A 25,876-nucleotide genomic window follows, 5' to 3' on the forward strand; every position below is an offset into this window, starting at 1 on the left:
CTGGAAAAGAGCCTCCAGATGGATTAAGGGCTAATTCAACTAGAGGTATGGCAACTTCCACGGCTCTTCAGAGGGGTGTGCCGGTGCAGGATATTTGTGCTGCGGCAACCTGGTCGTCAATGCACACCTTTGTGAAGCACTATTGCTTGGATTCCACTTCATATCAAGGAGGACTATTTGCAAAAGCTATCCTTCATGCAGTCCATAACAAACATTTCGAGGGGATTGGGTCCTCCGACGTATTCCATATCTATGACAGGTAATCACCACAGCTGTGCTGCTTCAGAAACTTTTTTCGGCGTCTGCGTCCTGCATCGATGACGTCGATGCGCCGTCGCCGAGGACCTCCTCCGACGTCCGACGTCATCCGATGTGATAAGTAAGACACACGACGCCCGTAGCCTCAGTTCCGTTTTTTCCGCAAACGTGTTGCTTCGTGAATCTCGGTTACGCCTCGACTCTTTGGAGTTCTGTTCTTCTCGGTTCTTCAAACCTGTTCGTTTTTGTGAGAAAATCCTTCGTGTGCAAATGTCTTCTACTTCGTCTTCAACCCGGCGTCCGGGCTTCAAGAAGTGCAGGGTGTGTGGGTCCAAAATGTCGGTGACGGACTCGCACGACGCCTGCCTCTGGTGCCTCGGGGAGGCCCACGACACGGATGACTGTATCGACTGCCAGTCGCTCACGTCCAAAGCCTTACGGGAACGTAAGAAGAAGTTGTCGGTAGGTCGGGTTTCCAAGCCCCGGAAGTCGAAGTCTGCTGGGCTTTCGACGGATGATTCGAGAGGTGACTCTCCGCGTCGTCGTCGGAAGTCTCGTGGGTCTCCTTCTAGGAGTCGGTCTCGCCACTCCTCGGCCTCTTCGAGGCATTCTCGGAAGCGCCGAGGACTCTGCCCGGCACGTCGCTTACCCCACCAGCCGTGCTACGCCGGAGGAATGGGCTTCCTTCGGGAAGAAAATGCTGGCGATTCTCGAGACGCAGGGTAGTAAGCCGCCCGTGCCCCCGAGTGGGGTCGGCCGTGAGAGGTCGAGAGACACCGCTCGCAAGAGTGGTCGGCACGAGTCACAGGAGAGGTCCCGTTCGGACAAGGGGACTCGTTCTTGACATACCCGTTGCAGGTCCCGGTCCTCGACGCGTTCGAGACCGTGTGCACCTGTGATGTCTTCGAGGAAGACATCGACGCCTGAGGCGTCGAGGGCGTCGACAGGCTTTCTCGTGGCTCCGGCTCCGAGGAAGTCGTCGAAGCCGTCGACGCTCAGGTCGTCGAAGGACACGCTCGGAGCTCCGGCTTCGAGGACTGTGTCGACGCCGTCGATGCTTGAGGCGCTGCATCTGACGTCGACGCTGATTTACTCGACGTTGACGCCAATCCTCTCGGCGCCGATGCCTGTTCTCTCGACACCGGCGCCGATTCACTCGACGCCTTTTGAGGCCGGGGTGTCGGAGGTACCCCGTGGCACGGGGGAACCCCCTAGGAAGGCTCTGGTTAAGAGCAAGCACTCTCGGGGGCCTTCTTTTCACCACCTGGAATATATTTCGGAGGTGGATGAGGATTCTGATGGCCTGGTTCCTAGTCAGGTTCCAGATGAGATGGTCTCGGGCCATAGCCAATTTGACGATTTGAGGCAGTCACTGCATGATGCCAGTGGACTGGACACCTCTCCGGAGGTAGAGTTTTGTAGGCCTGAGCCTGGCTCTCATGCCGATTCCTCGTACCGGCGCCTTATGGCTAGGGTCTCCGAGTACTTGGGATGGTCTGCTCCCCCAGGGGAGTTTGTGCAGGATGATCTCACGGACATCCTTGATGTTGGTCCCCCAACTGACCCTGTACTGCCGTTTCATATGGCTCTACAGAGAAGGGTGGTGGCGGCTTGGACTGCTCCGGAGAGTCTCCCGGCGGTGGGCAGGTCCTTGTCGCGAAAATACCGTCCAGCCAGTAGCGACCCCTGCTACTTGACCAGGCACCCCACTTCGGAGAGTTTGGTGGTGCAGGCGGCCACGGCCCCGGCAAAGCAGGCGTCGTACCCTACCATCCATCCTGATAGGGACGACAAACGTTTTGATGGCTGGTCGAAGAAAGTGTTTTCTCCAGGTGGTATGGCCAACTCCATTTGTGCCTTGTCTCGTTTCACCCACACTCTGTGGAACTGTGTTGCGTTAGCGGCTGAACATATTCCCGAAGGGGACGAACGGGATGGTTTCCTTGCTATGGTCCAGGATGGTAAGGATGCCATGTGTGAGTCCGTTCAGTCGGGTTTGGACATGGCTGAATGCGTCAGCAGGTCCATGGCGGCGAGCACCGTGATACGCAGGTTTGCGTGGTTGCGGAAGTCGGGGTTTGCTCCTGATGTGCAGTCCGGGCTCCTCAACATGCCCTTTGACGGTGAACACCTTTTTGGCAACAAGGCTGACGAGAGCCTTGAGAGGTTGCAGACCTCCAAAGCTGCAGCAAAGTCGTTGGGCGCTGCAGTTCGCCAACCTCCGCCTTTTCATCGTAGGGGACAGCAATGAAGGGGTGGTTCCTTTCGCTATTACTCGTCCTTCAGTAAAGCGAGAGGAGCTGGCAGTCAAAGAGGCCAACGCAGGGTTGCCAGAGGTGGACGACAGGGTACCCGTGGTGCCAAGGCCGCTCGGGCAGTTGCCTCTTTGCCCTCAGGTAACGCTGCAGCCGCTACCACTCAGTCATGAGGCCATGTCCCATGGTTCGCCGGTTGGGGGAAGGCTGGCGCAGCATCTTGTAGAGTGGCGTGCCATTACTTCAGATGTGTGGGTTCTGGAGATCATAACCCACGGCTACTGTCTTCCCTTTCGGCAGAGGCCTCACGACAATCCACCGGGGAACCTCTCTTTGCAGAGTCCGGATCCGCTCCTTGCGCAGGAAATTCAAGCCCTGCTGGAGAAAGGCGCCATAGAACTGGTGCCTGTAGCGGAGAGGAACAAGGGATGGTATTCCCCTTATTTTTTGATTTCAAAGAAAGACGGGGGATTGAGACCCATCATGGACTTGCGGTTTGAACAAACTCCTCAGGAAGGACAAGTTCAAGATGGTTACTCTCTCTCAAGTCCTCCAGGCCCTTCAGCTTCAGGACTGGTTGGTGTCTCTCGACCTCAAGGTTGCTTACTTCCATGTGCCGATCCATCCCAAGCACAAGAAGTACCTGAGGTTTGCGGTTGGCGACTCGCACTTTCAGTTTCAGGTCCTGCCGTTCAGATTGACCTCCGCCCCGAGGGTTTTCACCAAGCTCATGGTGGTGGTGGCAGCGCATCTCAGGCAAGGGGGGATTCACGTCTACCCCTACCTGGACGATTGGTTGATCAGGGGGGAGCTCTCCCGAGCAAGTCCTGGATCATCTGTCCGTCACCTGCCACTCCCTTCACAGGCTGGGCTTCTCCCTCAATTTAAAAAAGTCCCATTTGACGCCAACACAGCGGCTCCAGTACATCGTAGCAGTGCTCGACATTTCCCTGGGGCAGTGTTTTCCTCCCCAGGTGAGGGCTCTTCACATTCAGCAGATGGTGCACAGGTTTCAGCATGCCCAGACGCTCCCAGCGTTCGAGTTCTTGAGGTTGTTCGGCCTCATGGCATCCTGCATTCTTCTGGTGCCAGAGGCTCGCCTGCGGATGAGATCTTTGCAGTGGGCACTCAAGATGCAATGGTCGCAGTCCTCCGGCAGGATGTCAGACCCGGTTCAGGTGCCGCCCTCGGTCGCCCAGGACCTTCTGTGATGGGCCGTCAAAGGCAACTTGATGAAGGGGGCTCCATTTTGGCTTCCCTGGCCGGAGGTGACGATCGTGACGGATGCATCCCTCACGGGATGGGGAGCTCATGCCATCGAGCTGACAGTCAGCGGTCGTTGGTCTCCGTCGGAGTCCAGACTCCATATCAATCTGTTGGAGCTGAGGGCCGTCAGGCTAGCCCTGAAGGCTTTTCTACCGACTGTGCGAGGAAAGAATGTCCTGATCCTGACGGACAACACAGTGGCCATGCACTACCTCAACAAAAAGGGAGGGGATGCAGCTCGAGTTCTGGGCCATCCAGCAGGAAGTTTCGATCTCGGCAGTTCATCTGGCCGGAGACGAAAACGTGACGGCGGACATTCTGAGCAGGCAGAGCTCGATCTCTTACGAGTGGGAGTTGGCTCAGGGGATTCTCCTGGAGATCTTCGCCCTTTGGGGGACCCCTCAAGTGGATCTCTTCGCCTCCAGTGTCAACCGGAAGTGCGAGAGGTTTTGCTCGCGGGAATTTCCTCCAAAAGGAGCATTAGGAGACGCGTTCGTGGTGGAGTGGTCATTCCCGCTGTTGTATGCGTTTCCTCCAGTCCCCGTCATCCGGCAAGTGCTGTGGAGGTTACGGAAGTTCGGTTCCCGGATGATCCTCATTGCTCCGGCGTGGGCTCGGAGGACGTGGTACCCGGACCTTCTCGACTTGTCCATCTGCCCTCCACGTCGTCTTCCCTACCGAGACAATCTGCTCTCACGGGAGGGGGGTCAGGTTCTCCATCCAGAGGTCAGATCCCTCAACCTTCACGCTTGGCTTCTGAAAGGTTGAGGTATAAGGATTGGGAACTCCCTGAAGAGGTGATGGAGGTGTTGCTCTCGGCCCGACGGCCAGCAACAAAGTCTCTGTACCGTTGCCGTTGGCGTAAATTCTGCGACTGGTGCAGAGTTCAGAATGTGGATCCTTTTGCATGTGACATCCCCATGGTTCTGTCCTTTTTACTTTCTTTGGCCCACAGGGGCTTGCAAGTGGGTACCATTAAAGGTTACCTGGCGGCGCTGTCCATCTTTAAGCGCTCGTCTGAAGAGTGTTCCTACTTTAAAATCCCTTTAATTTCACAGTTTCTGAAAGGGCTCACTAATGTGTTCCCTCCGTCACCTTTCCTGGTGCCCGGTTGGGATTTAAACCTTGTTCTTAGGTTTCTTATGGGTGCTCCATTTGAGCCTTTACATTCTTGCCCTTTGAGGCTGTTAACTCTGAAAACTGTGTTTTTAGTTGCGGTTACTTCCGCTCGCAGAGTGAGTGAGTTACAGGCACTTTCAGTTAAGCCACCCGTCACTGTATTTCACAAGGACAGGGATGTCCTTAGAGTTCGTCCTTCTTTTCTTCCGAAGGTGGTTTCGGAATTTCATTTGGCCCAGAAGATTGTTCTTCCGGCATTCTATCCTCCTCCGCATCCTGGTAAGGAAGAGGAGAGGCTCCATAGGCTTGATCCTAGGAGAGCTTTAAGCTTTTATGTTTCACGCAACTCTTTATTGGTTACGCTGTAAAGCGTTTGGAACAAGCTGTGACGAAACAGACTTTGTCTCGCTGGATTATTTTGGCCATCTCGGAGTGTTACCGCTTGGCGGGTAAGGACCCGCCGGCTGGCTTGCGGGCCCATTCTACCAGGGGTATGGCTGCATCTTCTGCCCTGCAGAGGGGTGTTCCTATTCGCAACATCTGTGATGCAGCCACCTGGGCTTCAGTACATACATTTGTACGTCACTATTCCCTCGATTCCATCCGAGGACAGGATCTGGCCTTTGGCAAGGCAGTCCTTTGCTCTGCTATTTGATTGGCAATTCTAAATTTTAATTCTAAATTCTTTCCCTCCTCCTTGCTCTGGTACTGCTTTGGGAGTCTGTCATAGATATGGAATATGTCGGAGGACCCAATCCCCTCGAAGAACAAGTTACTTTCTTACCTGTTAACGTTCTTTCGATGGGATGGTCCGACGACGTATTCCATATTGCTCCCTGCCTACCTTCCCCGCTGCAGAATTTCTTATGCGATTGCAGCTTACGTTCCGCAAGGCTTTGTGTCTGACTGGCAGTAGACTAATGTCACACGTTCCGGGGGAAAAAACTACAACTGAGGCTACGGGCGTCGTGCGTCCTACTTATCACATCGGAGGACGTCGGAGGAGGTCCTCGGCGACGGCGCATCGACGTCATCGACGCAGGACGCAGACGCCGAAAAAAATTTCCAAAGCAGCACAGCTGTGGTGATTACCTGTCATAGATATGGAATATTCGTCAGACCATCCCATCGAAAGAACGTTACCAGGTAAGAAAGTAACTTGTTCTTCTGGTACTCCCTCCTCCAAATTTATCACTGCTACGAGAGTCTATCATAAGATGAGGAATACGTGGGAGGACACAATCCATTCGAAGAAGAAGTTCCTTACTGATTGTAACGTTCTTTCGATTGGATGTTCCTCCCACGTATTCCTCATCAACCCTCCCAAAGTACCCCTCCATACAGTTTACGCCTGTTGCACTCTAATTTCCTTAAGAGCCTGAGAACTTAAGACCTGATCAGCTGATGCGACCATGAGCACCGTAAAAACAGAACTGAGGTAACGGGCGCTGCTCGAGCCCTTTATACAGCGGATGACGTCAACGCTCGACGGCAGCCCTCGAGGGACTAGGACTCTGTGGCCTTGAACACAGCGCCCTCTGGCAGAGCTGGGATACGAGTTATCATAAGATGAGGAATACGTGGGAGGAACATCCAATCGAAAGAATGTTACAGTTGGTAAGTAACTTGTTCTTTTTGCTTAAAATCCTAGACCGTGCCGCGTATTTGCAGAACCAAAACTACTTAGAATCTAATAAACTCCTGGCCTCAGACAATTGGGGTTCCGGCCTAAACACGAAACAGCTCTCATTGACCTAAAAACGCAAATTGAGGACCTCAAAGACAAGGGAAAGCTAGCCCTATTACTTTTACTTGACTTGTTGGCAGCGTTTGACTTGGTTAACCACCAAATCCTTTGCCAACACCTTAAACTAACTGCACATTTCTCAGACAAAGCCACCTCGTGGATCAGACCCTTTCTAGATAATAGATCTATGCGGGTCTTCTCACCGTCCTCATCATCTGAACCCTCACCAGTCCCGTGTGGGGTCCCTCAAGGATCATGCGTTTCCCCACCACTTTATAATGTGTTTACTAAACCCCTATTTGATATCTTAGATTATCTGGGTGTCACCTATACGAACTACGCTGATGATACTCATTCCCATCACGGGAGACCACACTGCAGACACCAATGCCGTGAATGCCATCTACAAGGTCATCCAGGCCTGGATGGCCCAACACAAACTCTGTCTTAACGATGAAAAGACAGAGCTCGTCATCCTTGGGTCTCATTTCAGGCTCAACAGACTTGACCCTTCCTTTTAAAGCCTTCGTCATCGATGGTAACACCATTAAAAAATCCAAAGATACTAAAACCTTAGGCATCTACCTTGACTCCTTGCTATCGCTATCCAGACAAACTAATGCAGTAATCTCGGCTTCCGCTTACATTTGTAAGCTTATTACAGCTTACCGCTCATTCCTCACCACAGCCAACTTTACCACATTGGCTAGAACTCTGATTATGTCAAAATTCGACTACTGCAATGCCCTCTATTTAGGAACTAGTCAACACAACCTCAACAAGCTCCAAGTTACTCAGAACAATGCCATTACAGCTGCCTTAAACATCCCTAGGTACCAGCATATCTCAGACACAAGACAGAGTTTACATTGGCTCTCAGTATCTCCAAGATCCTCACTGAAAACTCTTGCACTGACGCATAAATGTCTTGATAACCAAGCACCCAGCTACTTGTCTTCTCGATTTACCCACCACACATCTAACCGCCCTCTAAGAGCTGTCCAGGCACACTGTCTATCCATACCCAGATACAAGCTTCAGAAATCGGGTGGTTCCAGTTTCCCAGTACTTGCCAGGAAACTCTAGAATTCACTGCCCAAAGCCATCAGAGCTGAACCTTCATTCCACGCTTTTAAGAGTAAGGCCAAAGCCTGGCTTTGTTCGCAAGACTATCCTAGCCCTACCAGTTCTTAAGCTGCTCTGCCTGCCACTATACTCTACTCTGATGCTCCCCTGGACTACTTATTGTTGTAAATACCCTGTACATTTGTATTTTTGTAATTTACCTGCAAGCTTCTTATTGTATTGTTCTTATCTATGTTTATTATGTAACTGTAAATTCAAGAAATGCGCCCAGATGCCTTTGGGCCAAGTGCGCTATAGAAATAAATAAAATACAAATACAAATACCATTGTGACTTACGCACTTCTAGTCCAGAGTCCTCTTTCCTACATAAGCCGTCTTGGTCTTCTCTCTTAAAATATAGTTTAGTTGTGCATAGATCACTGACCTCGGTTATCGGAAAGGGCGGGTGGGGCAAAGGCTGCACATGCGCTGCCCCCTCAAAAATAGAGGATGTGTTTTGGTTCTCCAAAAAGTGCTCTGGTCCTTCTCGAAGGACAAAATGTCCCAGAAGTATGGAGGAAAGGGGACTCAGGACTAGGAAGTACTTTTGTCAGTATGGTGAGTAACTGTTTCTACCTTCTACCCTCACTACTTTCCTTTGGGAGCCTTGATCTTCTCATACCCGTTAAATTTTATGTTCAAGGAAAACGATAGCTGGATATTTGACCAAGAACTTTGTTGCTCGGTGTAAATTCTATGAATAACAGAAAATTGTGGATACAAAAACTCGAATTGTGCTTGCTTCTTCTATGCTGATACTGTTTCTTTTACTGTACTGCTTGTAAAAAGGGAGGGTAGCTGTTTATGTAACCTTTATCGTGGAGCCCCACATTTATGTTGAATAGTAAATCATAAAATTATCTGCCCATCCATAATTCCACAAAACTAACTTGCTTCCTAAAGAGGAAGATTGTTACTTGTTAGATGCAAAATAATTTGCATTTTCTCCATTTGACAAAAGTGAGAGTTGCCTTGTATGTTGAAAATATTTTTTCCCTTTGTAATTTTTCAGTGTTCTCACACAATCTAGGTCTGACGGCTTTACGAAGTGATGAAGTAATTGACCTAATGATTAAAGAATACCCAACCAAGCATGCAGAGTATTCAGTTATACTGCAGGAGAAAGAACGTCAGCGGATTACAGACCACTACAAAGAATACTCGGTAAGCTGTAGTTGTGGAGAAACGTTTGCAAAGCATTCTACCAAGATGATTTAGTACTGGAAGGCTTTTGCTAGATTCAGACTCCTAAATCTTCTCCTGATTAGGAAAATAAAGTGAACTTCAGAAATGTATTGACTTTTTTTTTTTCATGGTTTATTTTATTTTAAATATTAACAAATCAATTCTGAATCGAGTGGACATCACTTGCAAAGCTTCACTTCATAAATCTAACAGCTGGTAATGCTAGGTTAATGTTTGAACCTCATGTAATCCTATTCTTATCACAAAATCAAATAAAAGAACGCTATTACTCCACGCCACTTGGTGGACTATTCTTGTCTTTTTCTATGTCCGTAACTTTTCCGGTAGGCTCATCTCCTGTTGACATTTCCTCTGACAGCACAGCCTCTGCGCTCGACACACTACTTGACAGGAATTTCGCTGAGTAAGCGCACTACAACACAACAATCCATCATTTTCCACCTAGCCGTATTCCTATTTCAAACTGTCTGTATCCAGGTTCACTTAACATGACATCTTATTTTAAATAACCCAACTCATCCGCCACCTTCTCGTACCCATACCCCCGCTCTCTCTCAATAACTATATCTTGGCTAATGGTCTTTCTCTCTTCCTAATATGTGCTAATAATTCTTTTGTACCAACCTATTTCTCATTAAACATCTAGGTCCATAGGTTCAGGGCCCTTAAACTAGTGGTGCATTACAGAATTCACATCTCTTCTGTTGCATACCTCAGAAATGGCTCCCACGTCCTTGGCATCACGGATCACACTCTGGCTTGGCTGACCACCTTCCTCCTGAACTGACCCTCCCAGGTTCAGCTTGGTTCCTTTCAACCACCTGTGGTGTTCCCCGGGGCTCTATCCTCTCCCCCTGGCTCTTTGTCTGTCTGGCCCCTTTGGCCCTCCTGATCTCTACCTTCACCTCTAACTTTCAGTTTTATGCGGATAACGCGCAGCTCTCTTACAGGCTACCCTCGGCCGCCGCCTACTCGCTAATCCCCGACTGTCTTTACTGCTATTCACTCATGAAGCGCCTCTAACAATCTCTGCCTTAATGTCAGCAAGACAGAGATCCTTCTCATTGGGACCCCTGCTCCTACATTTTCTCTCTCCCTCTGGCTGCCCTCCTTGGGCCCTCTGCCCTCACACTCTTGTGAGGCAAAAAACCTTGGGGTGATCTTCGACTCCACTCTCTCCTTCTCTCCCGACATCACAGACCTTGCCAAGAACGCCCATTTCCAGCTGTACCTCCTTAAAGGTATTCTCCCCTTTCTCACCTTTCCCCAGAAGCTCACTGTCTCCAGAGCCCTGGTTCTCTCTAGGCTGGACTACTGCAGCAGCCCCTTTCTCAATCTGCCTTCTTCTACTCTTTCCCCTCTTCAACTCGTCCAGAACAGCACCGCAAGACTTATCCTTGGCCTCAAGCCCAGGAACCCAATCTCTCTGGCCCTGAAATCCCTCCATTGGCTTCCTGTGGCTGCAAGGATCAAGTTTAAGACCCTATGCAGTGGCCCTTACTACCTTCAACTCTCTCTTCCCAAGTACCTTCCTCCTAGAGCTCTTTGCTCATCGACCTCTAACTCTCTGCGGGTGAGATGATTCTCCAAGCAGAGATTGGGGGCTAGAACTCTCTCCTCTGCAGGTGCTGCCCTCTGGAAGGGCCTCCCTGCCTCTCTCCGCCTTGAGCCGGACTGCCTTAAGTGCCGGAAACTCCTTAAGACCTTCCTTTACTCCTCTTCTTTCTCACTCCCTCTACCCTACTAACCTTTAACTGCTCTGTCAACTGACTGGCTGCCCGGTTGTCCCCGGAGTCTTACAGGACACCAGCCCCTCCGCCCCTGATACTCCCCCTGCACTTGCCGCCTGGCCCAACTTGCAGTGCCACCTGTCTAACCTTGCCCCTGGTAGCCCCAGCCTTCACAGCATTTAACTCGGGCCCTGCTTCTCTGGGTGCACTTCTCCCCGTACCCTCTCCCTTCTTGTTGCGCACTTGCACGATCTCAATGACACGAGGGCTAGTAAGATCTGTCTTGTCCTCCCTCTGTTTCCCCTTCCTTGCCTTATTGCGCCTTAAAACACTTGTGGTGCATAATAAATCACAAAACAATCTACGGTTATAGCGTTTTTGGGGTAATTCTCATTTTGAATTATTGTTAATTTGTCTTAGGGATATAACTTTTCTTTTGAAAACCCTGACATCTTACTTAAGTTTAGAGATTTTTTTTTTCACTTAGTGTCATTTTTTGAATGATGGTGCTATTAGTCACAACATTGTTTTCCTCTGTTTGGAGTTAATCTAATATCATTTATTTTCTTTGTGCTGTAGTGGTGGTTAATGCCATTAAGTCTCTACTGAGTTTATTTTCAATACTGCTGAAATGGACTTGATATTAACCATCATCCTAAAATAATACTGGCACAATTTTCACTTACAAAACTTTGGGAATAAGATTTGACTTAAGGTATTCTTTTAAATAATGGGCCCTAAACTGCTTTTTCTTAGTCAGTACTTGTTTAACCCTCCTTTGTTAGTCCTAATGCTAAATTATCAAATAATGTTGGTCCATTTCTGGTCTCCAAAATCTTCTGTGTAATTGAATGCTTTATCTGCTATGTTGTAACTTCATTATTGGTTTAGAATAACCAGTTATTGAAAGGATTGTACCCTAGAGCGATGGGGCTGCTCTAAATCTTGTAAGTCCCAAGGGTGCCCGTTCCCCTAGGAACCAATGGGCTATAACAATATCTGTACAAACATTTATTTCTAATGTCTTTCTACAGTCGTTCATAAAATATAGTCAAATCCATACTTTGGTTGCTATATTTAAAATAGGAAGGACATACATGTGACAATAACTAAATCATAGATTATACACAACAGACAACCTCTACAATCATTAATATTGTGGAAAGAAACCACTTCAAACAGATTCCATTTATGTACAGATATTATTATAGCCCATTGGTCCCTAGGGGAGTGATGGGTATCCTTGTGACTTACATGAAGAGCTGCAGTGAGACAGAAACAGAGCACTCCAATATAATCAATTACAGGCAAGTACAAAAATACTCTATTTTATTAGGCCTGGATACACTATGAAAAGTAACAAATAGCTCATTATTACTGCCACACTAATATCCTATACATTTACCACAGGGTTCTCACTACAGAGCACAACACTTTATTTAAAAAAAAAAAAAAGAACAGTTCAGTTGAGAATATAGGCCAAAACTGTATGTATTAAATCAGTAAAACAAGTTAGAAGTTCAAGAACCGGTATAAGCAATACAGCTACCCTACCTCTTAAAATAAGGCCTGTAACACTTTGAAAGTCCTTTCCTGATGAAGTAGGGGTGGGTGATATTTCCGCCCACAAAGTCTGCTACCACTCGTTCCATGAAACAAGCATTATGGTTCTGCCGCCACAGAAATGTTACCCGGTTTTACACAGAGCGTGGTGTTTAGTTTCCATTATGGTTTTGTGTAGCGTGACGAGAAACTTTGCACAGGTCTTTTTTTTGATCCGTACTAGCTTCACCCAGCGACATGAGAAACCTTGCACTGTTCTTTTTGATTCTTGCTAGGTTTGTGCCGCTCTTTTTGATAGAAGGGTGTGGCAGAATGGCAGATTGGGGCGAAGCGCATCAACATTTGAGATTTCGCTTTAGCGGTTAGCAGACCTGAATCTAACAATTTCACCCAGCCCTAGAAGTGTGTTGACCTTGTGCCTTTAAGATTCACTAGTCCCAAGGAGAAATCTTAAGAATCAAGATCCTTGTCGAGTAGAGAAACAAGTTTTGGAATAGCGAACAGTTTAATAAAACATTACCAGTTATGCAGAAACAAATATAAATACCAGAGATTACGGGTCCTCTCCCTCATTCCCACCACTAGCAGAAGCCTGGGGGTCGAGGGTGCCCTTGGCCAGAACTTCACTGATCACAACCTGGCAAAGGACAATCACAAGCAGGCAAGGGAGTGATAGTTAGTACTTTGCACCCATGCAGACCTATGGTGGGGGAGAAAACATCTATGCAGTCTTGCCCCATACACCTCCTCCACTATTCCCCCCTCCTACCCCTCCTCCTCACACACACCCTCCCTTATTCACTTCTGTTGAAGGGCATTCAAGACTGCAAATGCAGCCGTCACTTAGGGAGTCTACGGTTCTGCGCTCCTGCGCTCCTGCGCTCCTGTGGTATGGTTTCTGAGTCTGGACAGCTAGATGACCCAGTCACAATGAGAGGCAGACCATCGGGAGTCCCATGACGTCTGGAGGGTCTTCAATTATAAAATCGTTTTTAAAAAATTATTGAAAAAGACTGCTTTAGAAAGACCGCTCTGTGCCCACACAGAGTTGTCTTTCTAAATCAAAATGTCACGCCCCTGCCGCAAACGAGTGAACGCAGGGGCTGACAGGCTGACAAGGACCCGGAAGCAGCGTCTGGGGAGGACTGGTTGTTTGTGTGTGTTGTATATTTGTGTGTGCTTTGTTTAGAGGGAGCCTTGGGTGGGGGGAAAGGGGATTCGCGGAGGGGTGAAACCCCATTCTCACAAATCCCACCAGCGAGGGTGGGAGTGAGGTTGGGGGGGATAGGGGGGTTGGGAGGCAACGCCACCTTTTCGCAGGCTGCATAAAATCGTACGAAAAAAATTGGTCTTTTTGTTAGGCGACCTATAAAAAGCAAAAATAAGACAGAACCGACGGGAGACAACGGGATACAGCCGAAGTCAGCAGCAGCAACAATCACTGCACCTGAGTGGCGGCAGGTGACTTGCGGCAAGCAGAATGCTTTTGCTCCTTAAATGCCCCTCTTTAAATTGGAGAGCAGCAGTAGCAGGAGAATTTTTCTGGGCACACCACACATGCTGGAGTCCTTCCGAATTCCAAAGCAAAACTCAGAATTGTAACTGATGACAGCAGATGCCCTGGATGGAGCTGATTGGTCCAGAAGATGGGACCGTGACACTGCTGAAGGCTTCTGAGCATAGGATCCATGTGCAGGGGTCGAGGCTGGTTGGTCCCACTAGCCTAGAAGTTGAAGCACCATTGAGGATCTTCAAAAGATTGGGGCAGAGGAACAGTGCTTCACCGGGACTTGGCTGGAGTTAATGCTGGTAGTCTTCAGCCGTCCACAGGTCTTCAGCTAGCTGCATCCTTTTAGTGGTCTAGGCTCCAGCAGCTATCTCCCAGAATGGCTGCAGGAGTCTTCCTTTTATCTCAGATTTGAGCTAGAGTCACCCTAGTACTTCATTTATGAGGATTGGCACCATTCACACTGGCAGAAGCTCCCCAATCCTGGACAGATTCTTGCCCCACAACAGACGTCCATCTGATCAAAGTATGACTTGGGACCAGACAGTCCCAGCTGCCGTACCCGGCCAGGTACTCGTACTTCCTCTTTGCCTGGGAAAGTTGAGGTTTTGCCCAGAAAATGTCTTTCCTTCTGGTATTTCCTGACCTTAGAAGGCCAAAGGACTAGATGGATAAAAACATGTGACATGGCCCTTTTTAGTATACGATACTCGAAATGGCATTATGTGGTGAAAAGTGCATGCGTTAAAAACAAAAAACATGGTCACTAAATATTGGTTGCCACCAACCCGTCTTGGGCACACATTGTGGAAGTAACAAAAATGTTAGTACAAGATGGAGAAAAAGGCATACAAAGTACCCCTTCTGCATTCTACTTTAAGATGATTTGTGCAGCTGAAAAACAAGAAGACATTGCATAAAGGGATGCACTGTTATCTTTAGAGACTGACCAGTGGCCCCAAAATGGATGAACTAAGCAAGGTAAGTAAAGCAAAAATGTTTTCCTTGCCTCCAAAAGTCAGGACCGGAGTACGAAATTGCATAAGGGTTTTTTTGGGGCACGGGGGTGCGTGTCCATTGATGTCAATAGAGGAAAAGCTGCAAAAAGAACATCTTTACTTACATATAGTGTTTAAGGTATCAAAGGCATAGTTGATGTTTATAGTTAACTAACTATCCGCATTTGTATAGCGCAAACAAAATCACCAAAGGCATCAATTCACTGTTAGTGGGGTATGCCAGTGCTGAGAGAGTGTAAAAGGTTAGAAATGGAGACAATCCAAAAAATCAATTTGATTGCTCCATAACACTAAAACACATGCACATAACCATAAATTAGTTAATATAACCAATTTAAAATCTTTGCCCTCCCCTCACGTTAATTACAATTAAAATAGATACTGTGGGTCATAGTCTTGTCCTGTACCGTACATGGTATGCAATCTGTTTTCCAACTCTGCCTATAAACTCTGCCAGATTATAAAAGAATTGAGCGTCCTCAGAGTTAAATACAGCAGACATAACTCTCTTAAAAGACTGGGAAGATGACCATGGAAATATGGTTTGAGCCATTCCTTCCTCTCCTTCTGATGTTGCCGGCAATCGCGAGAAAATTAGCCAGATCCTCGTCCACCTTCATATGACATTGGCATTATTGTGGCCCCTTCAGCCAGCTCATCATTTTGAGTGGGGGCAGTAAATTCAGACAGGCCAACATTAGCAATGTCCTACCTGCTAGTAAGATTAGCTTAACAATGGAACCTGGCGTCGCCTTGAAATTCTTCAGATCTGCGTACGTTGCTGGAGAGGATAGAGATTTCGTTTTTACTACATCAAAGCCAGGGCCTTTTTTTGTGGTCCAAGCTTGGATGTTTAATTTGTCTTGCTTCAAAGTGCCCTTGACTGAGTTGTCCTCATTTGCTCTTATGAACACATCCCAGAGACTGCACCTAATTCTGTACCACTTATATTTGCCCGTGCTCTCAGATGCCTCCATCTCTGAGAACCCTATGACCACATTGCGGCTGTCGGCATGACATAATTTGAGTTTTGCAAAATAAGATAAAAATCTTGACTGTGCTAGTAAACCTATGCTCTGGTGCCCCAGCTCACTCCTCAGTGCACTACTTAGACTACCGGGTGGGAGGCCCGTTAATTGTCTTAGGAATCTGTTCTGTGCTACCTCCATGGGATTGCCGTCCTGGTGTCCCCATACTTCACTGAAATGGAGACTGTTGGATGGTGGATAGGAGGGTTATTGTACTGGGTTGGCTCAGAGAACGTGCATCTACAGATCGTAAAGCTCTGCTTGAAGAGCAGATTCTTCATTTCTAAAGTGCATCAGGGTGGGAGCAAGTCTGATGTTAAATGGGTATGGGGTGCCCCAGTCTAGGGGCGTAGATGGAAAATACTGGTTTCCTGGTTCTCTGATATTGCATTTCAGCTCCTCTTGTCTGGTCATGTATTGGGTTCTGTTGATGCTCTTCCCTCTGGAAATGGTGCCTTTGTCTGCCAGGTAGGAGGTAGCATGCATTATGGCTGATTTGCATGTGTGACAGCTGGCTTTAAAGGGGATGCTTGCTTGGGGTAGCTATTGTGTTTCTGTTAGCGTGGCCAATATGTGGGCTTATTTGAAGTGATCTATACCAAAGTCTCTTCCTAATTCAGTCATTTGTTCCTTCAGCCCCACCAGTCATGATTTTACACTTTGGCTTAACTAAGACAGTGTTACTTCGTTACTGGCTCTCTTCTCTATGCTAGTCATACTTGTCACTACTTCCTCTATCAGAATTTCCAACTGTGTTTCTGCCATTAAATATAGGATGGCTTCACACTCTGTTATTTATTGTACATTTATAAGGCGCTTCTACATCAAGAAGTTGTGTTTCAAAGCACCCACAGGGCAATGGGGAGTGAACATGGGAACAAAGGCAAATAGAACAAACTAATGAACAGGAAAGGGGCGGTCCTACTAGGCCTTGTGAGCATTCAGAACGTGCAACTGCAGGGAGAAAGAGAGGGGACGGGGAAGGGGTAAGTGCTAGGAGTTCCCCAGAGGGAAGTGCCAAGGAGTCAGTTGTGTGCAACAGTGAATGTCTAGCAGAGATCACTTGGTACAGAATGATCACCTGCCAATAATAAGTGCAGACCTGTGAGAACACAAGCCAGTGGGTGCCCTAAGGCAAGTGCTGGGATGAAGCGGCAGGCTGAGGCAAATGGGTGGAAAACCAGGACCCAGAAGGGTACATGGCCCCAGGCCACCAATCTCAGTGACTCTGGGGTATTAGCATGGGAGTGAGAAGGGGGAATGAGGAGGTGAAGAGGAAAGTCTTGAGGAGTTTATCGAAGTTGAGGAGATCTGGCTTAAGACGGAGAGGAAGGGGGAGGCTGTTCCAGAGGAGGGATCCAGCCGAGGAGAGGGATCTGTCACAAGCTTGCTGCTTAGAAACGAGCCTAACATGCAGATCGTTGGAGCTGGAGGAGCGTAAAGATCTGGAAGGAGAGTATTTGGTATATGATCTATTTTATTTATAGCGCGCCCATACACAAATGTTTCAAAGCGCGAGAAAACTTGGTGAGAGTAAGTTGTAGATAGATTGGTCCTCGGCCCCCGTACAGCATTATGGATGATGCAGAGGGTTTTGAATTTGATACTTGCAGCAACCGGGAGCCAGTGGAGGGTTTTTAGGGCTGGAGAGATACTGTCCCTGGGCTTGAGGCCAAGGATAAGTCTTGCAGCCCTGTTATGGACAAGCTGGAGGGGGCGGAGAGAGGAAGAGGGTATATTAAGGAAGAGGCTGTTGCAGTAATCCAGCCTAGAGAGTACAAGAGCTCTGGAGACATTGAGCTTCTGGAGAAAAGTGAGCAAAGGGAGGATACCTCAGGGGGTGGAGTTGAAAATGGGCCACCTTGGCAAGGTCCAAGATGTGAAGGAGGAAAGAGAGAGTCGTCGAAGATGACTCCAAGGTTCATGGCTTCAGAGGCAAGAGAAGGAGGGAGCCCATAGAGGGTGGCCAGAGGGAAGGGAGGAAAGAGGGAGTTGGAGTCCTAATAGGAAGGATCTCAGTCTTGCTGGCATTGAGGCAGGATCATTGGAGGCACACCAGGACCGGAAAGCAGATAGGCATCCTGGAATGGTAGAGAAAGTAGGGCGCGCATCAGAGCGAAGTTTGAAGAAGAGTTGGCTGTCATTTGCATAACACTGGAAGTGAGGGGAGAAAGTGGGGATAAGGTGAGCAAGCAGAGCGAGATAGATGTTAAAGAGCCAGGGTGAGAGGTTAGTGCCCCGGGGAACGCCACAGGTGAAAGAGGTAGGAGAGGAGAAAGAGCCATGGATGACCTGGGAGGGACGGTCAGAGAGGAAGGTCGTCATCCAGTCCTGTGCCCACTCTGAGATACCAAGGGTATCCATTTTATGAGGTTTGAGTGGTTGATGGTATCAAATGCAGATGAAAGATCAAGTATAATGTGAACAGCGGGACAGTTAGTGTCAAGGGATGCAAGCAGTTCACAGGTGTTCAGAAGAGTAATTTCCGTGCCTCAGGATGCTCGGAAACCAGATTGCTGGGCGAGTTGGGGAGTGTGGGTGAACCAGCTTCTCCAGGAGTTCCCAAGGAAGGGAGTGATGGAGATGGGACGGTAGTTAGTCGGACACAAGGGGTCGGCAGAAGGCTTTTTCAGGAGGGGTATCCATCTCAGCCCTTACCTCTTTAGTCTTTGTTTCTTTTGCTGAGAAGAGGTAAGGCCTGTCCTTCCAGGTAGCCACTGTGCAACCTAATAGCAGGAAGGTAGGTGGGCACTGTGGCCACCCAGAGAGCCAGGTCCTGGGGAAACCCCTCTTGAGTGGGGAAAAACCCCAAGGTGTAGAGTAGATGCCCAGGGAAGTGAAGATCCAACGACTTCTTCAATGAGGAATAGAGGTAATCTCCGGTATATGCAGAAAATTCAAAGTCTCCAAGAAGCTACAACAAAGAGTCAGAATCCTACGAGGCACTGCAGCAACCCAGTGGATGTTCACAAAAGTGAACACGGAGGTAGAGTAACTGTGAGCACCTCAGCGCTGAACCAGCAGGAGCAGATCAACTGGAAAAGAAAGCGGAGAAGCTGTGAGAAAGCTGAGAGAAGGACTGAGCCAAACGGGAGCTCTGGGAAACCCAGGAAGGAACTGGAAGCACAGTAAAGACTGTACAGAGAAGGTAAGAGAACCGGAACGCTATCGGAGAGAGTAGCGAAGGAAACCGGGGGGGGGGGAACCGGGAACACAGAGGGAGCCAGAGAGAAGTAACAAGAAAGCACGAAGTAGATCTGAGACAAAACTAGTGTACAGTAACAAAGTTCTATTGCAACGCAAGGCGCCTCTAAACGAACTACTTATTTCCGGAAAGCCGACGGCCAGCATCCGCGTACGCGTGATGACATCACAACACGGTACGAACGTCTGGACGCCATCTTGGAATGGGATGCAAAGCAAAAGCGCCTGACAAGGGAAACACGGTCCATTAAGCACCAGGGCTATTAATGCGTAATAAGGGGGCACACACGAGAGTGCTTGAGGGAAGAGGGTAAAGATCCAGTAGCAAGAGAGTGATTGCAGAAATCAGCAAGTGCAGGGGCAAGGGAGCCGATGTTGTCCTTAATAGTTCCCAAGAACAGTGGGAGATCTGATTGGAGGAGACCTTCATAGAGCGGACTACCCTAGTGACCTCGGCCGATGTGATAGGAGAGAGGCTGAGGGAGGATCGGGAGGCCAGGGGTGGCAGGTGGGGATGGGAGGAGGGGGGGACCCTTCTCACACCTTCTCTACTTTCATCTCCAAAACTGGAACCACAGCTTGACTTAATTATTAAATATTGGGAAAATCAGGCACCTCCTGCCTTTCAAGGCCGCCAAGCATCTCCTAACCACTCTAGTCTTCTCTAGACTGGACTACTGTGCCAACATCCACTTTGGTCTCCCCAACTATGCTTTCTGTCCTCTCGACAAGATCATTAACTTTGCTGCTATGACTCTTTGAACTCCCTCACTTCACACCTACTTCCATGTACCGTCACCAGCTGGATGGCTGACTATGCATAACAGGGCCAGTTATACATTTCCTCTTTTGGTTCACAAATCTTTCCACGGTAAGGCACCAATGTCTCTATTCTCCTTTATCAAACTCTACAAGCCTTCTTGTAATCTCCGCTCTGCCTCCTTAACTACCCTTGTGGCTCCTTCCCCTCCCTGTGCTGCTTCTTGCTTCTGCTCTTTCTCTCTTATTGATCTACTTGCATGGAATTCTCTTCCCCCAGACATCTGAGAAACGGTCCACAGGGATTTGTTCCTCCTCACCTCAGTTACCCTCTTAACCTACCTGTCATCTGCGGGGTAGCACATTTTCCCCTCGCCTCTAACCTGCCTCTGTCCCTCACTTCCTCTGTCTCCACCATAGCACTTCACCCATCATGATGATGTCCCTAACACAGCTGGCCATACCGCCTACCTGCTCTTAAAAATGTCCAATTTTCGTTGCCCTTAATCTATGCATGTCCACTTATGTATTATCCCTGGTGACTGATCCATTTAGTTCTCTCCGCAACCTGGTCAGAATGTCCTTCAGACTCTCCCCATTGCAAGAAACTCACTGCTTCCTGACAAACCTGATTTCTTATCTATTGTATTTTTTTTTATCAAAAGAGCATTGTTCCTCCTGTATATAAATAAATACTAAGCATTGTTCTCTTCTAGTTTTATTGCACCTCTGCTGCTTTTGCACTATTGAGCACACTAATCTCTCCCGTACCCTTTCTGTTCCGCATATTTTTAGGGTTGTCCTCAATTGATTTTATTTATTTATTGTTCGCTTGTTAGGCGCTTATAGAGTAAGGCAAGTCTGTTTCAAAGTGCCCGCAGGGCAAAAGGGAGGGGATAAAGGGATGAGAAAAATTTAAAATACATAAAGATATAAAATACAGTGGGGGATGAAAATGAACCTACTACGCCTTGAGTGTTTAGAACTTGCAAATGCAGAGGGAGGGGGAATGAGGTAGGGGCTGGGGTGCTCAGGGCTGAGCAACAGGTGAAGTGCAATGTATGTTAAGTGCAATCCTCCAGGATGGAAGGTGTGCAAGGATATTAGAAGCTGGGGGCTATTCGGGCTGGGAGGTCAGGGCACAGAGGATGGATAAGGGCCCTGGATACCAATCGAGCAACTGTGAGATTAGCAGAGGAGAGAGGGGGGAGGAGGAGGTGGTAAAGAGGAATGTCTTGAGGAGTTTATGGAATTTAATGAAGTCCTTCTCAAGAAGAAGAGGGAGGGGGATGCTGTTCTAAAGAAGGGAGCCAGCTGAGGAAATCGATGGACCTCCTGCACTCTGTTTAGTGAAACGCTTTACACACAAGGATTTGGTGCCAGAGGAGCGCAATAGTCTATAGGAGGAATATTTGGTAAGAGAGAGTTGCAGATAGTGTGGTCCCCTGCCCCAGACAGCCTTGTCCTATGGGGCAGAGGACCTATGCCGGTCCGATAGCACAGCAAGTAGAGCGCTCGCTTTGACATCTGTGCAGAGGCTGCTGATGTAGGTTCAAATCCCGGCAGGGCCAAACTCAGCCTTTCATCCTTCCGAGGTCGATAAATGAGCACCACACACCGTGGGTAATAATGAGCAGCGCTCAGATACCTGAGGGTTTGTAGCGCTATATAAATGCTAAATTATTATTAAAATATTATTGTGAATGATACAGAGGGATTTGAATTGCATCCATGAAGCAACCGGGAGCCAGTGAAGACTTTTTAGGGCAGGAGAGATGTGGTCCCTGGGCTTGAGGCCAAGGATAAGTCTTGCTGCCCTATTCTGGATTAGCTGGAGGGGTCGCAGAGTGGACAAAGGTGGATTCAGGAGGAGGCTATTGTAATAGTCAAGCCTAGAGAGAACCAGGGCTCGGGCAACATTGAGCTTCTGGGGAAAGGTGAGAAAAGGTAGAATTCCTTTGAGAAGGAAGAGCTGAAAGTGGCACTTCTTGGCAATGTCCTGCGTGGGAGGGAGGGAGGATGGAGAGAGAGCAGTCGAGGATGACTCCAAGGTTTCTGCCTTCAGAGGGAGAATGGGGAAGAGCCCATGGAGGCAGGCCAGAGTGTAGGGAAGAAGTCTGGAGTAGGGGTCTCAATGGGAAGGGTCTCCATTTTGATGGCACTGAGGCAGAGATCATTGGAAGCGCACCAGGCCTGGATGGCAGGTAGGCAAATGGTGGATTATGGGAAGGTGCAAGAGGGTCTGCAGGAAGTTTGAAGAAGAGTTGTGTGTCATCTGCATAACACTGAAGTTGGGGGAGAAGGATGAGAGGAGGAGTGCCAGTTGAGTAAGGTAGATGTTAAAGAGCCAAGGTGAGAGGATGGCGCCCAGGGGGACACCAAATGTGGAAAGGGAGGTAGGAGAGGAGAAGGTGCCCAGGATGACTTGGGAGGAGCGGACAGTTAGGAAGGAGGTAAGCCAGTCCAGTGCCTGCTCCAAGATACCAAGGGTGTTGTGGAGCCCTTGGATGAGGATGGAGTGGTTGAAGGCATACGAGAGATCAAGAAGGATGAGGACAGCTGGGGAGTTGGAATCCAGGGATGCAAGCAGTTCTTGACGGGCATTCAGAAGAGCAGTTCCATGCCTCAGGATGCTCGGAATCCAGATTGATGGTCGTGGAGACCAACAAGTTCAGTGTGAGGATTGAGTTGAGGCAAGGCCAACTTCTCCAGCAGTTCCCCCAAAAAGGGGCTGATGGAGATAGGGGGCACACAAGGGAGTGCTTGAGGGAGGAGGGGAAAGAACCAGTGGCAAAGGAGTTGTTGCAGAGATCAGCGAGTGCAGGGGCAATAGAGCCAATGTTGTCCTTGAAGGTTCTGGATGAGCAAGTGGAAACCTGTTTGGAAGAGACCTTCATGAAGCGGACATCTCTGGTGACTTCTTCTTCAGGTGTGACTGGGGCGAAGGAGGAGGGTTAGGGGCCAGGGGACGCAAGGTGGTGTGAGTTGGGTTGGGAGGGTGAGTAACAAGGCGGTTCAGGATGTCCTGTGTTTTTGTGGTGAAGTGAGTGGACAGGGCGTTGCAGAGGGCCTGAGAAGGAATAGGGGAGGAGTCGTCTGCGGAAGGGGTGGCTAGTTCCCCTGCTGATTTTGAAAAGTTCAGCTGTGTTGTTGGATGTGCCAGATACCTGTGCCTTAATGTGGGCCCTTTTCTTTGCATGGATAGTCTATATTGCCTTTGGAGCAGGCGGCAGGCCAGTTTGTCAGAGGGTAAGAGTGGAGTTTGCCACTTCGTTCCGCAGCTCTGCACTTTCATTTCAGGGCTGCAAGTTCAGAGTCGTACCAGATGTTGCGCTTAGCAGCGGGTTTCAGGCAGGTCCTCATGACTGGGACAAGAATGTCAAAGGTGTTGGTGATGGACAGGTGGAAGTTGCTGAGAGCAGGGTCAGTGGTAGAGTCTGAGTTTTGGGGTAAGGGGCGGATAAAGGTGGAATTGAATGCAGCAGCTGACACTCGTTTCATTGGGCGGATGTTCGTGAACGAGGTTGACAGGGCTTTTCAAGGTGCGGTCCTAGGGAGCCAGGTGGGAGGAGAGAAGAGTGGTCTGACCAAGAGAGCGGCATGACCATAGGAGATGATGGAGGGAGGTCTGAGTGGACGAGGACGTCCAGATTGTGCCCAGCGGAGTGGGTTGGACCAGAAGGGAGAATTGAGAGGAATAGAGAGGTGCAGAGGTCAATGAAAAGAGTGGAGGCTGTGCCAGGGGAGTCCAATTGGATGTTAGTCAACCAAGAGGAGCAGGTTAGAAGAGGTTGAAAGTAAGGAGGAACAGAAACCGGCCCATTCAGAGAGGAACAGGGAGGTAATGCCTGGAGGCCGGTAAATGGTAGAAATGGTCAGGGTGGAGGAGGGAGAGGTTACCAACTTGCATACCAGGCTCTCAATGGAAGAGTAGAGCTGAGTGGGTAAGGTGGAACAAGGAACCCACTCGGGGAAGATGAAGGCAACCCCACTGCCAGCATCGTGAGGTTTTGGCTTGGAAATGATCTTAAAGCGGTCAGGTAGGAGGTTAGTCAAAAGCAGTGACTGAGCTGGCATTGAACCAGTGTTTGTTGGCTGAGTGGGCGTTTAAAGTGGCCAAGTGGAGGCGGTTTCTGCTTTTGAAGGTTTTCTGTGGTGGAGTACAGGGGTGTGGTACTCCAGACAGGGGGTTGGGAGGAGGGGCAGAGGGAGTGGTAGGGGCAGAGGCAGGAAAAGGAAGAAAGTTAATAAGGGATGGCAGGATCCGGTCAAAGAGAAGGTTGGCTTGAGGACCTTGAATAAGGATAGTGCCAATATGGTAGACCTTAATGATGCAGCGTGATGAGAAGAAGCCTGCCAAGAGGACTTCCCACTTGGTGCCACCATTAATAGGAGAGGAAGTAAAAGGGGAGAGAGATGAGATGAGGAAGTCCATAGGTCTGGAGAGGGGACAGAGAAGAGGATATCGATGAAGCTCTCTCTGGAAGATGCAATGATATGGGTGTCTGCGATGGGAAGGCCAGTATTTGCACCCAGGATGTCTTTTTGTGTGTGCTTTTTACATCGAGATTTCGTGAGAGAGGGAGGATAGGTTATAGTGTAGCAGTTACAGACGATTGGAGAGCTGGTTAGTGCCATCTCAGTGGCAGAGTATAGCTGAGAGAAGGAAAACAAGGGGTGTGGGGCTGCACTGCACAGTCCTGGCTCTTATACTCAGGTGGCCTACTAGTTAGGGAGGGAACAAATACAAATGCAGAGCAATAGGTGGGGTGCAGGATTCAATTTTAGAAAGGAACACAATGCACAGAATGAGTCCAAGATGTAAAGCACACCCACCTAGATTAGTTTTTAAAAAAGGATCACAATGCAGCGCACACAAGGAATGCAAAATGAAAAGGATAAACTCAACATGAATTAGTTTACCAATTGTAGAACACAGAGTGCAGTGACGAAAAGAGGTGGTCAAGGGAGAAGAGCAGAATAGGATTGGCACAATTACGGTTCAGGGAGAAAGCTGGAGGAGGCAATGGGACAGTTCAGCCATCACTCACTTTTGCATAGAAATGGGGGCCCTGGGGTGCTTTCCGACCTTTCTGACTGTTCTTACTGTGTTTCATGTGGCAGCCATTTTACCTCAGCACTGTACTACTAAGGCAGTACTTTTTTTTCTCAAGGATCTGTTTTGGGTCCTCTCCTTTTTTTCATTGTATACCATTCCTCTCAGCTATTCTTCATTCTTTTCATCATTCATCATTTAAATGCTGATGATTCCCAGATCTTTGTTTTTTTCATCCTTCTGATTTTCTCCCCTCCTCTTCCAGTTTGTTTTCTAGCCATTAAGTTAGGGATGTATGCAAACATTCTCCAGCTAAACTCTTTTAAAACTGAACTTCTCTTTTTTTCCTTCTACACAGATCACCCCTGCTCCGCCTTGATTTATTTCCTTTGCCCCTCTCATTTGTATTAACTCGGCTCGTACACTATGCGTTCTACTTGATTCTTCTCTCTTTGGCCTCTCATTACTTGCGTTGCTCGCTCTTGTCGCTTTCACTTATATAGCATCTGTAAGGCCCGACCACTTTGTTCCTTTCATGCAACTAAGCTTCGGATGTCTTCTCATATTCTCTTCTGTTGCTTATTGTTGTGCCCTTTATGGTCTTCCTACTCCTCAACCTGCCCAGCTGGATCTACAATTCTTAAATCCATCTAATTTGCTGAACTGTCATGCAGAATTCTGTTTATGCTACTCTTCTTTAACTCCATTAGTTGCCATTTGAAGGCAGTTTATAATTTCACTTCCTGTGTTTTGTTTTCAAGTGCCTTCAGGGTCTTGTTCCTTCATATATTTCTTCTCATCTCCTAGTATTATCCTTAATGTGTTTTTCTATCTCCCTCCGCTCAATCATGTTCATGTTTCCATCCTTTATCTCCTCCAGCCTCTAAAAAGAGGAACCTGTTTTCATGCTTCGTTATGGCTAGTACTTCTCTCTATTTTCCCTATTAAAACATCCTCACTTGGTCTTATTTAACCTGAATGTATCTATTTTGTGTAATGTGCAGCGCCTCTGTGAAAGCATCATATTGAAAAA

General features: G+C 48.3%; 1 protein-coding gene across 4 annotated transcripts in view; it reads left to right on the forward strand.

The window, feature by feature from the left end:
* PHF10 (PHD finger protein 10) overlaps positions 1 to 25,876 on the forward strand; it is an 815,357-nt gene that overhangs the window by 250,583 nt on the left and 538,898 nt on the right. For 3 of the 4 annotated variants that reach the window (XM_069606947.1, XM_069606949.1, XM_069606950.1), the window contains exon 5: positions 8,784 to 8,935. In XM_069606947.1, coding sequence (XP_069463048.1) covers positions 8,784 to 8,935 — 152 coding nt within the window. The remainder of the gene's footprint in view (positions 1 to 8,783; positions 8,936 to 25,876) is intronic. The other variant, XM_069606948.1, reaches the window with a different exon arrangement.

Source organism: Ambystoma mexicanum, chromosome 4p (genome assembly GCF_040938575.1).
Source record: "Ambystoma mexicanum isolate Mex_15411 chromosome 4p, UKY_AmexF1_1, whole genome shotgun sequence".
Classification (NCBI taxonomy): domain Eukaryota; kingdom Metazoa; phylum Chordata; class Amphibia; order Caudata; family Ambystomatidae; genus Ambystoma; species Ambystoma mexicanum.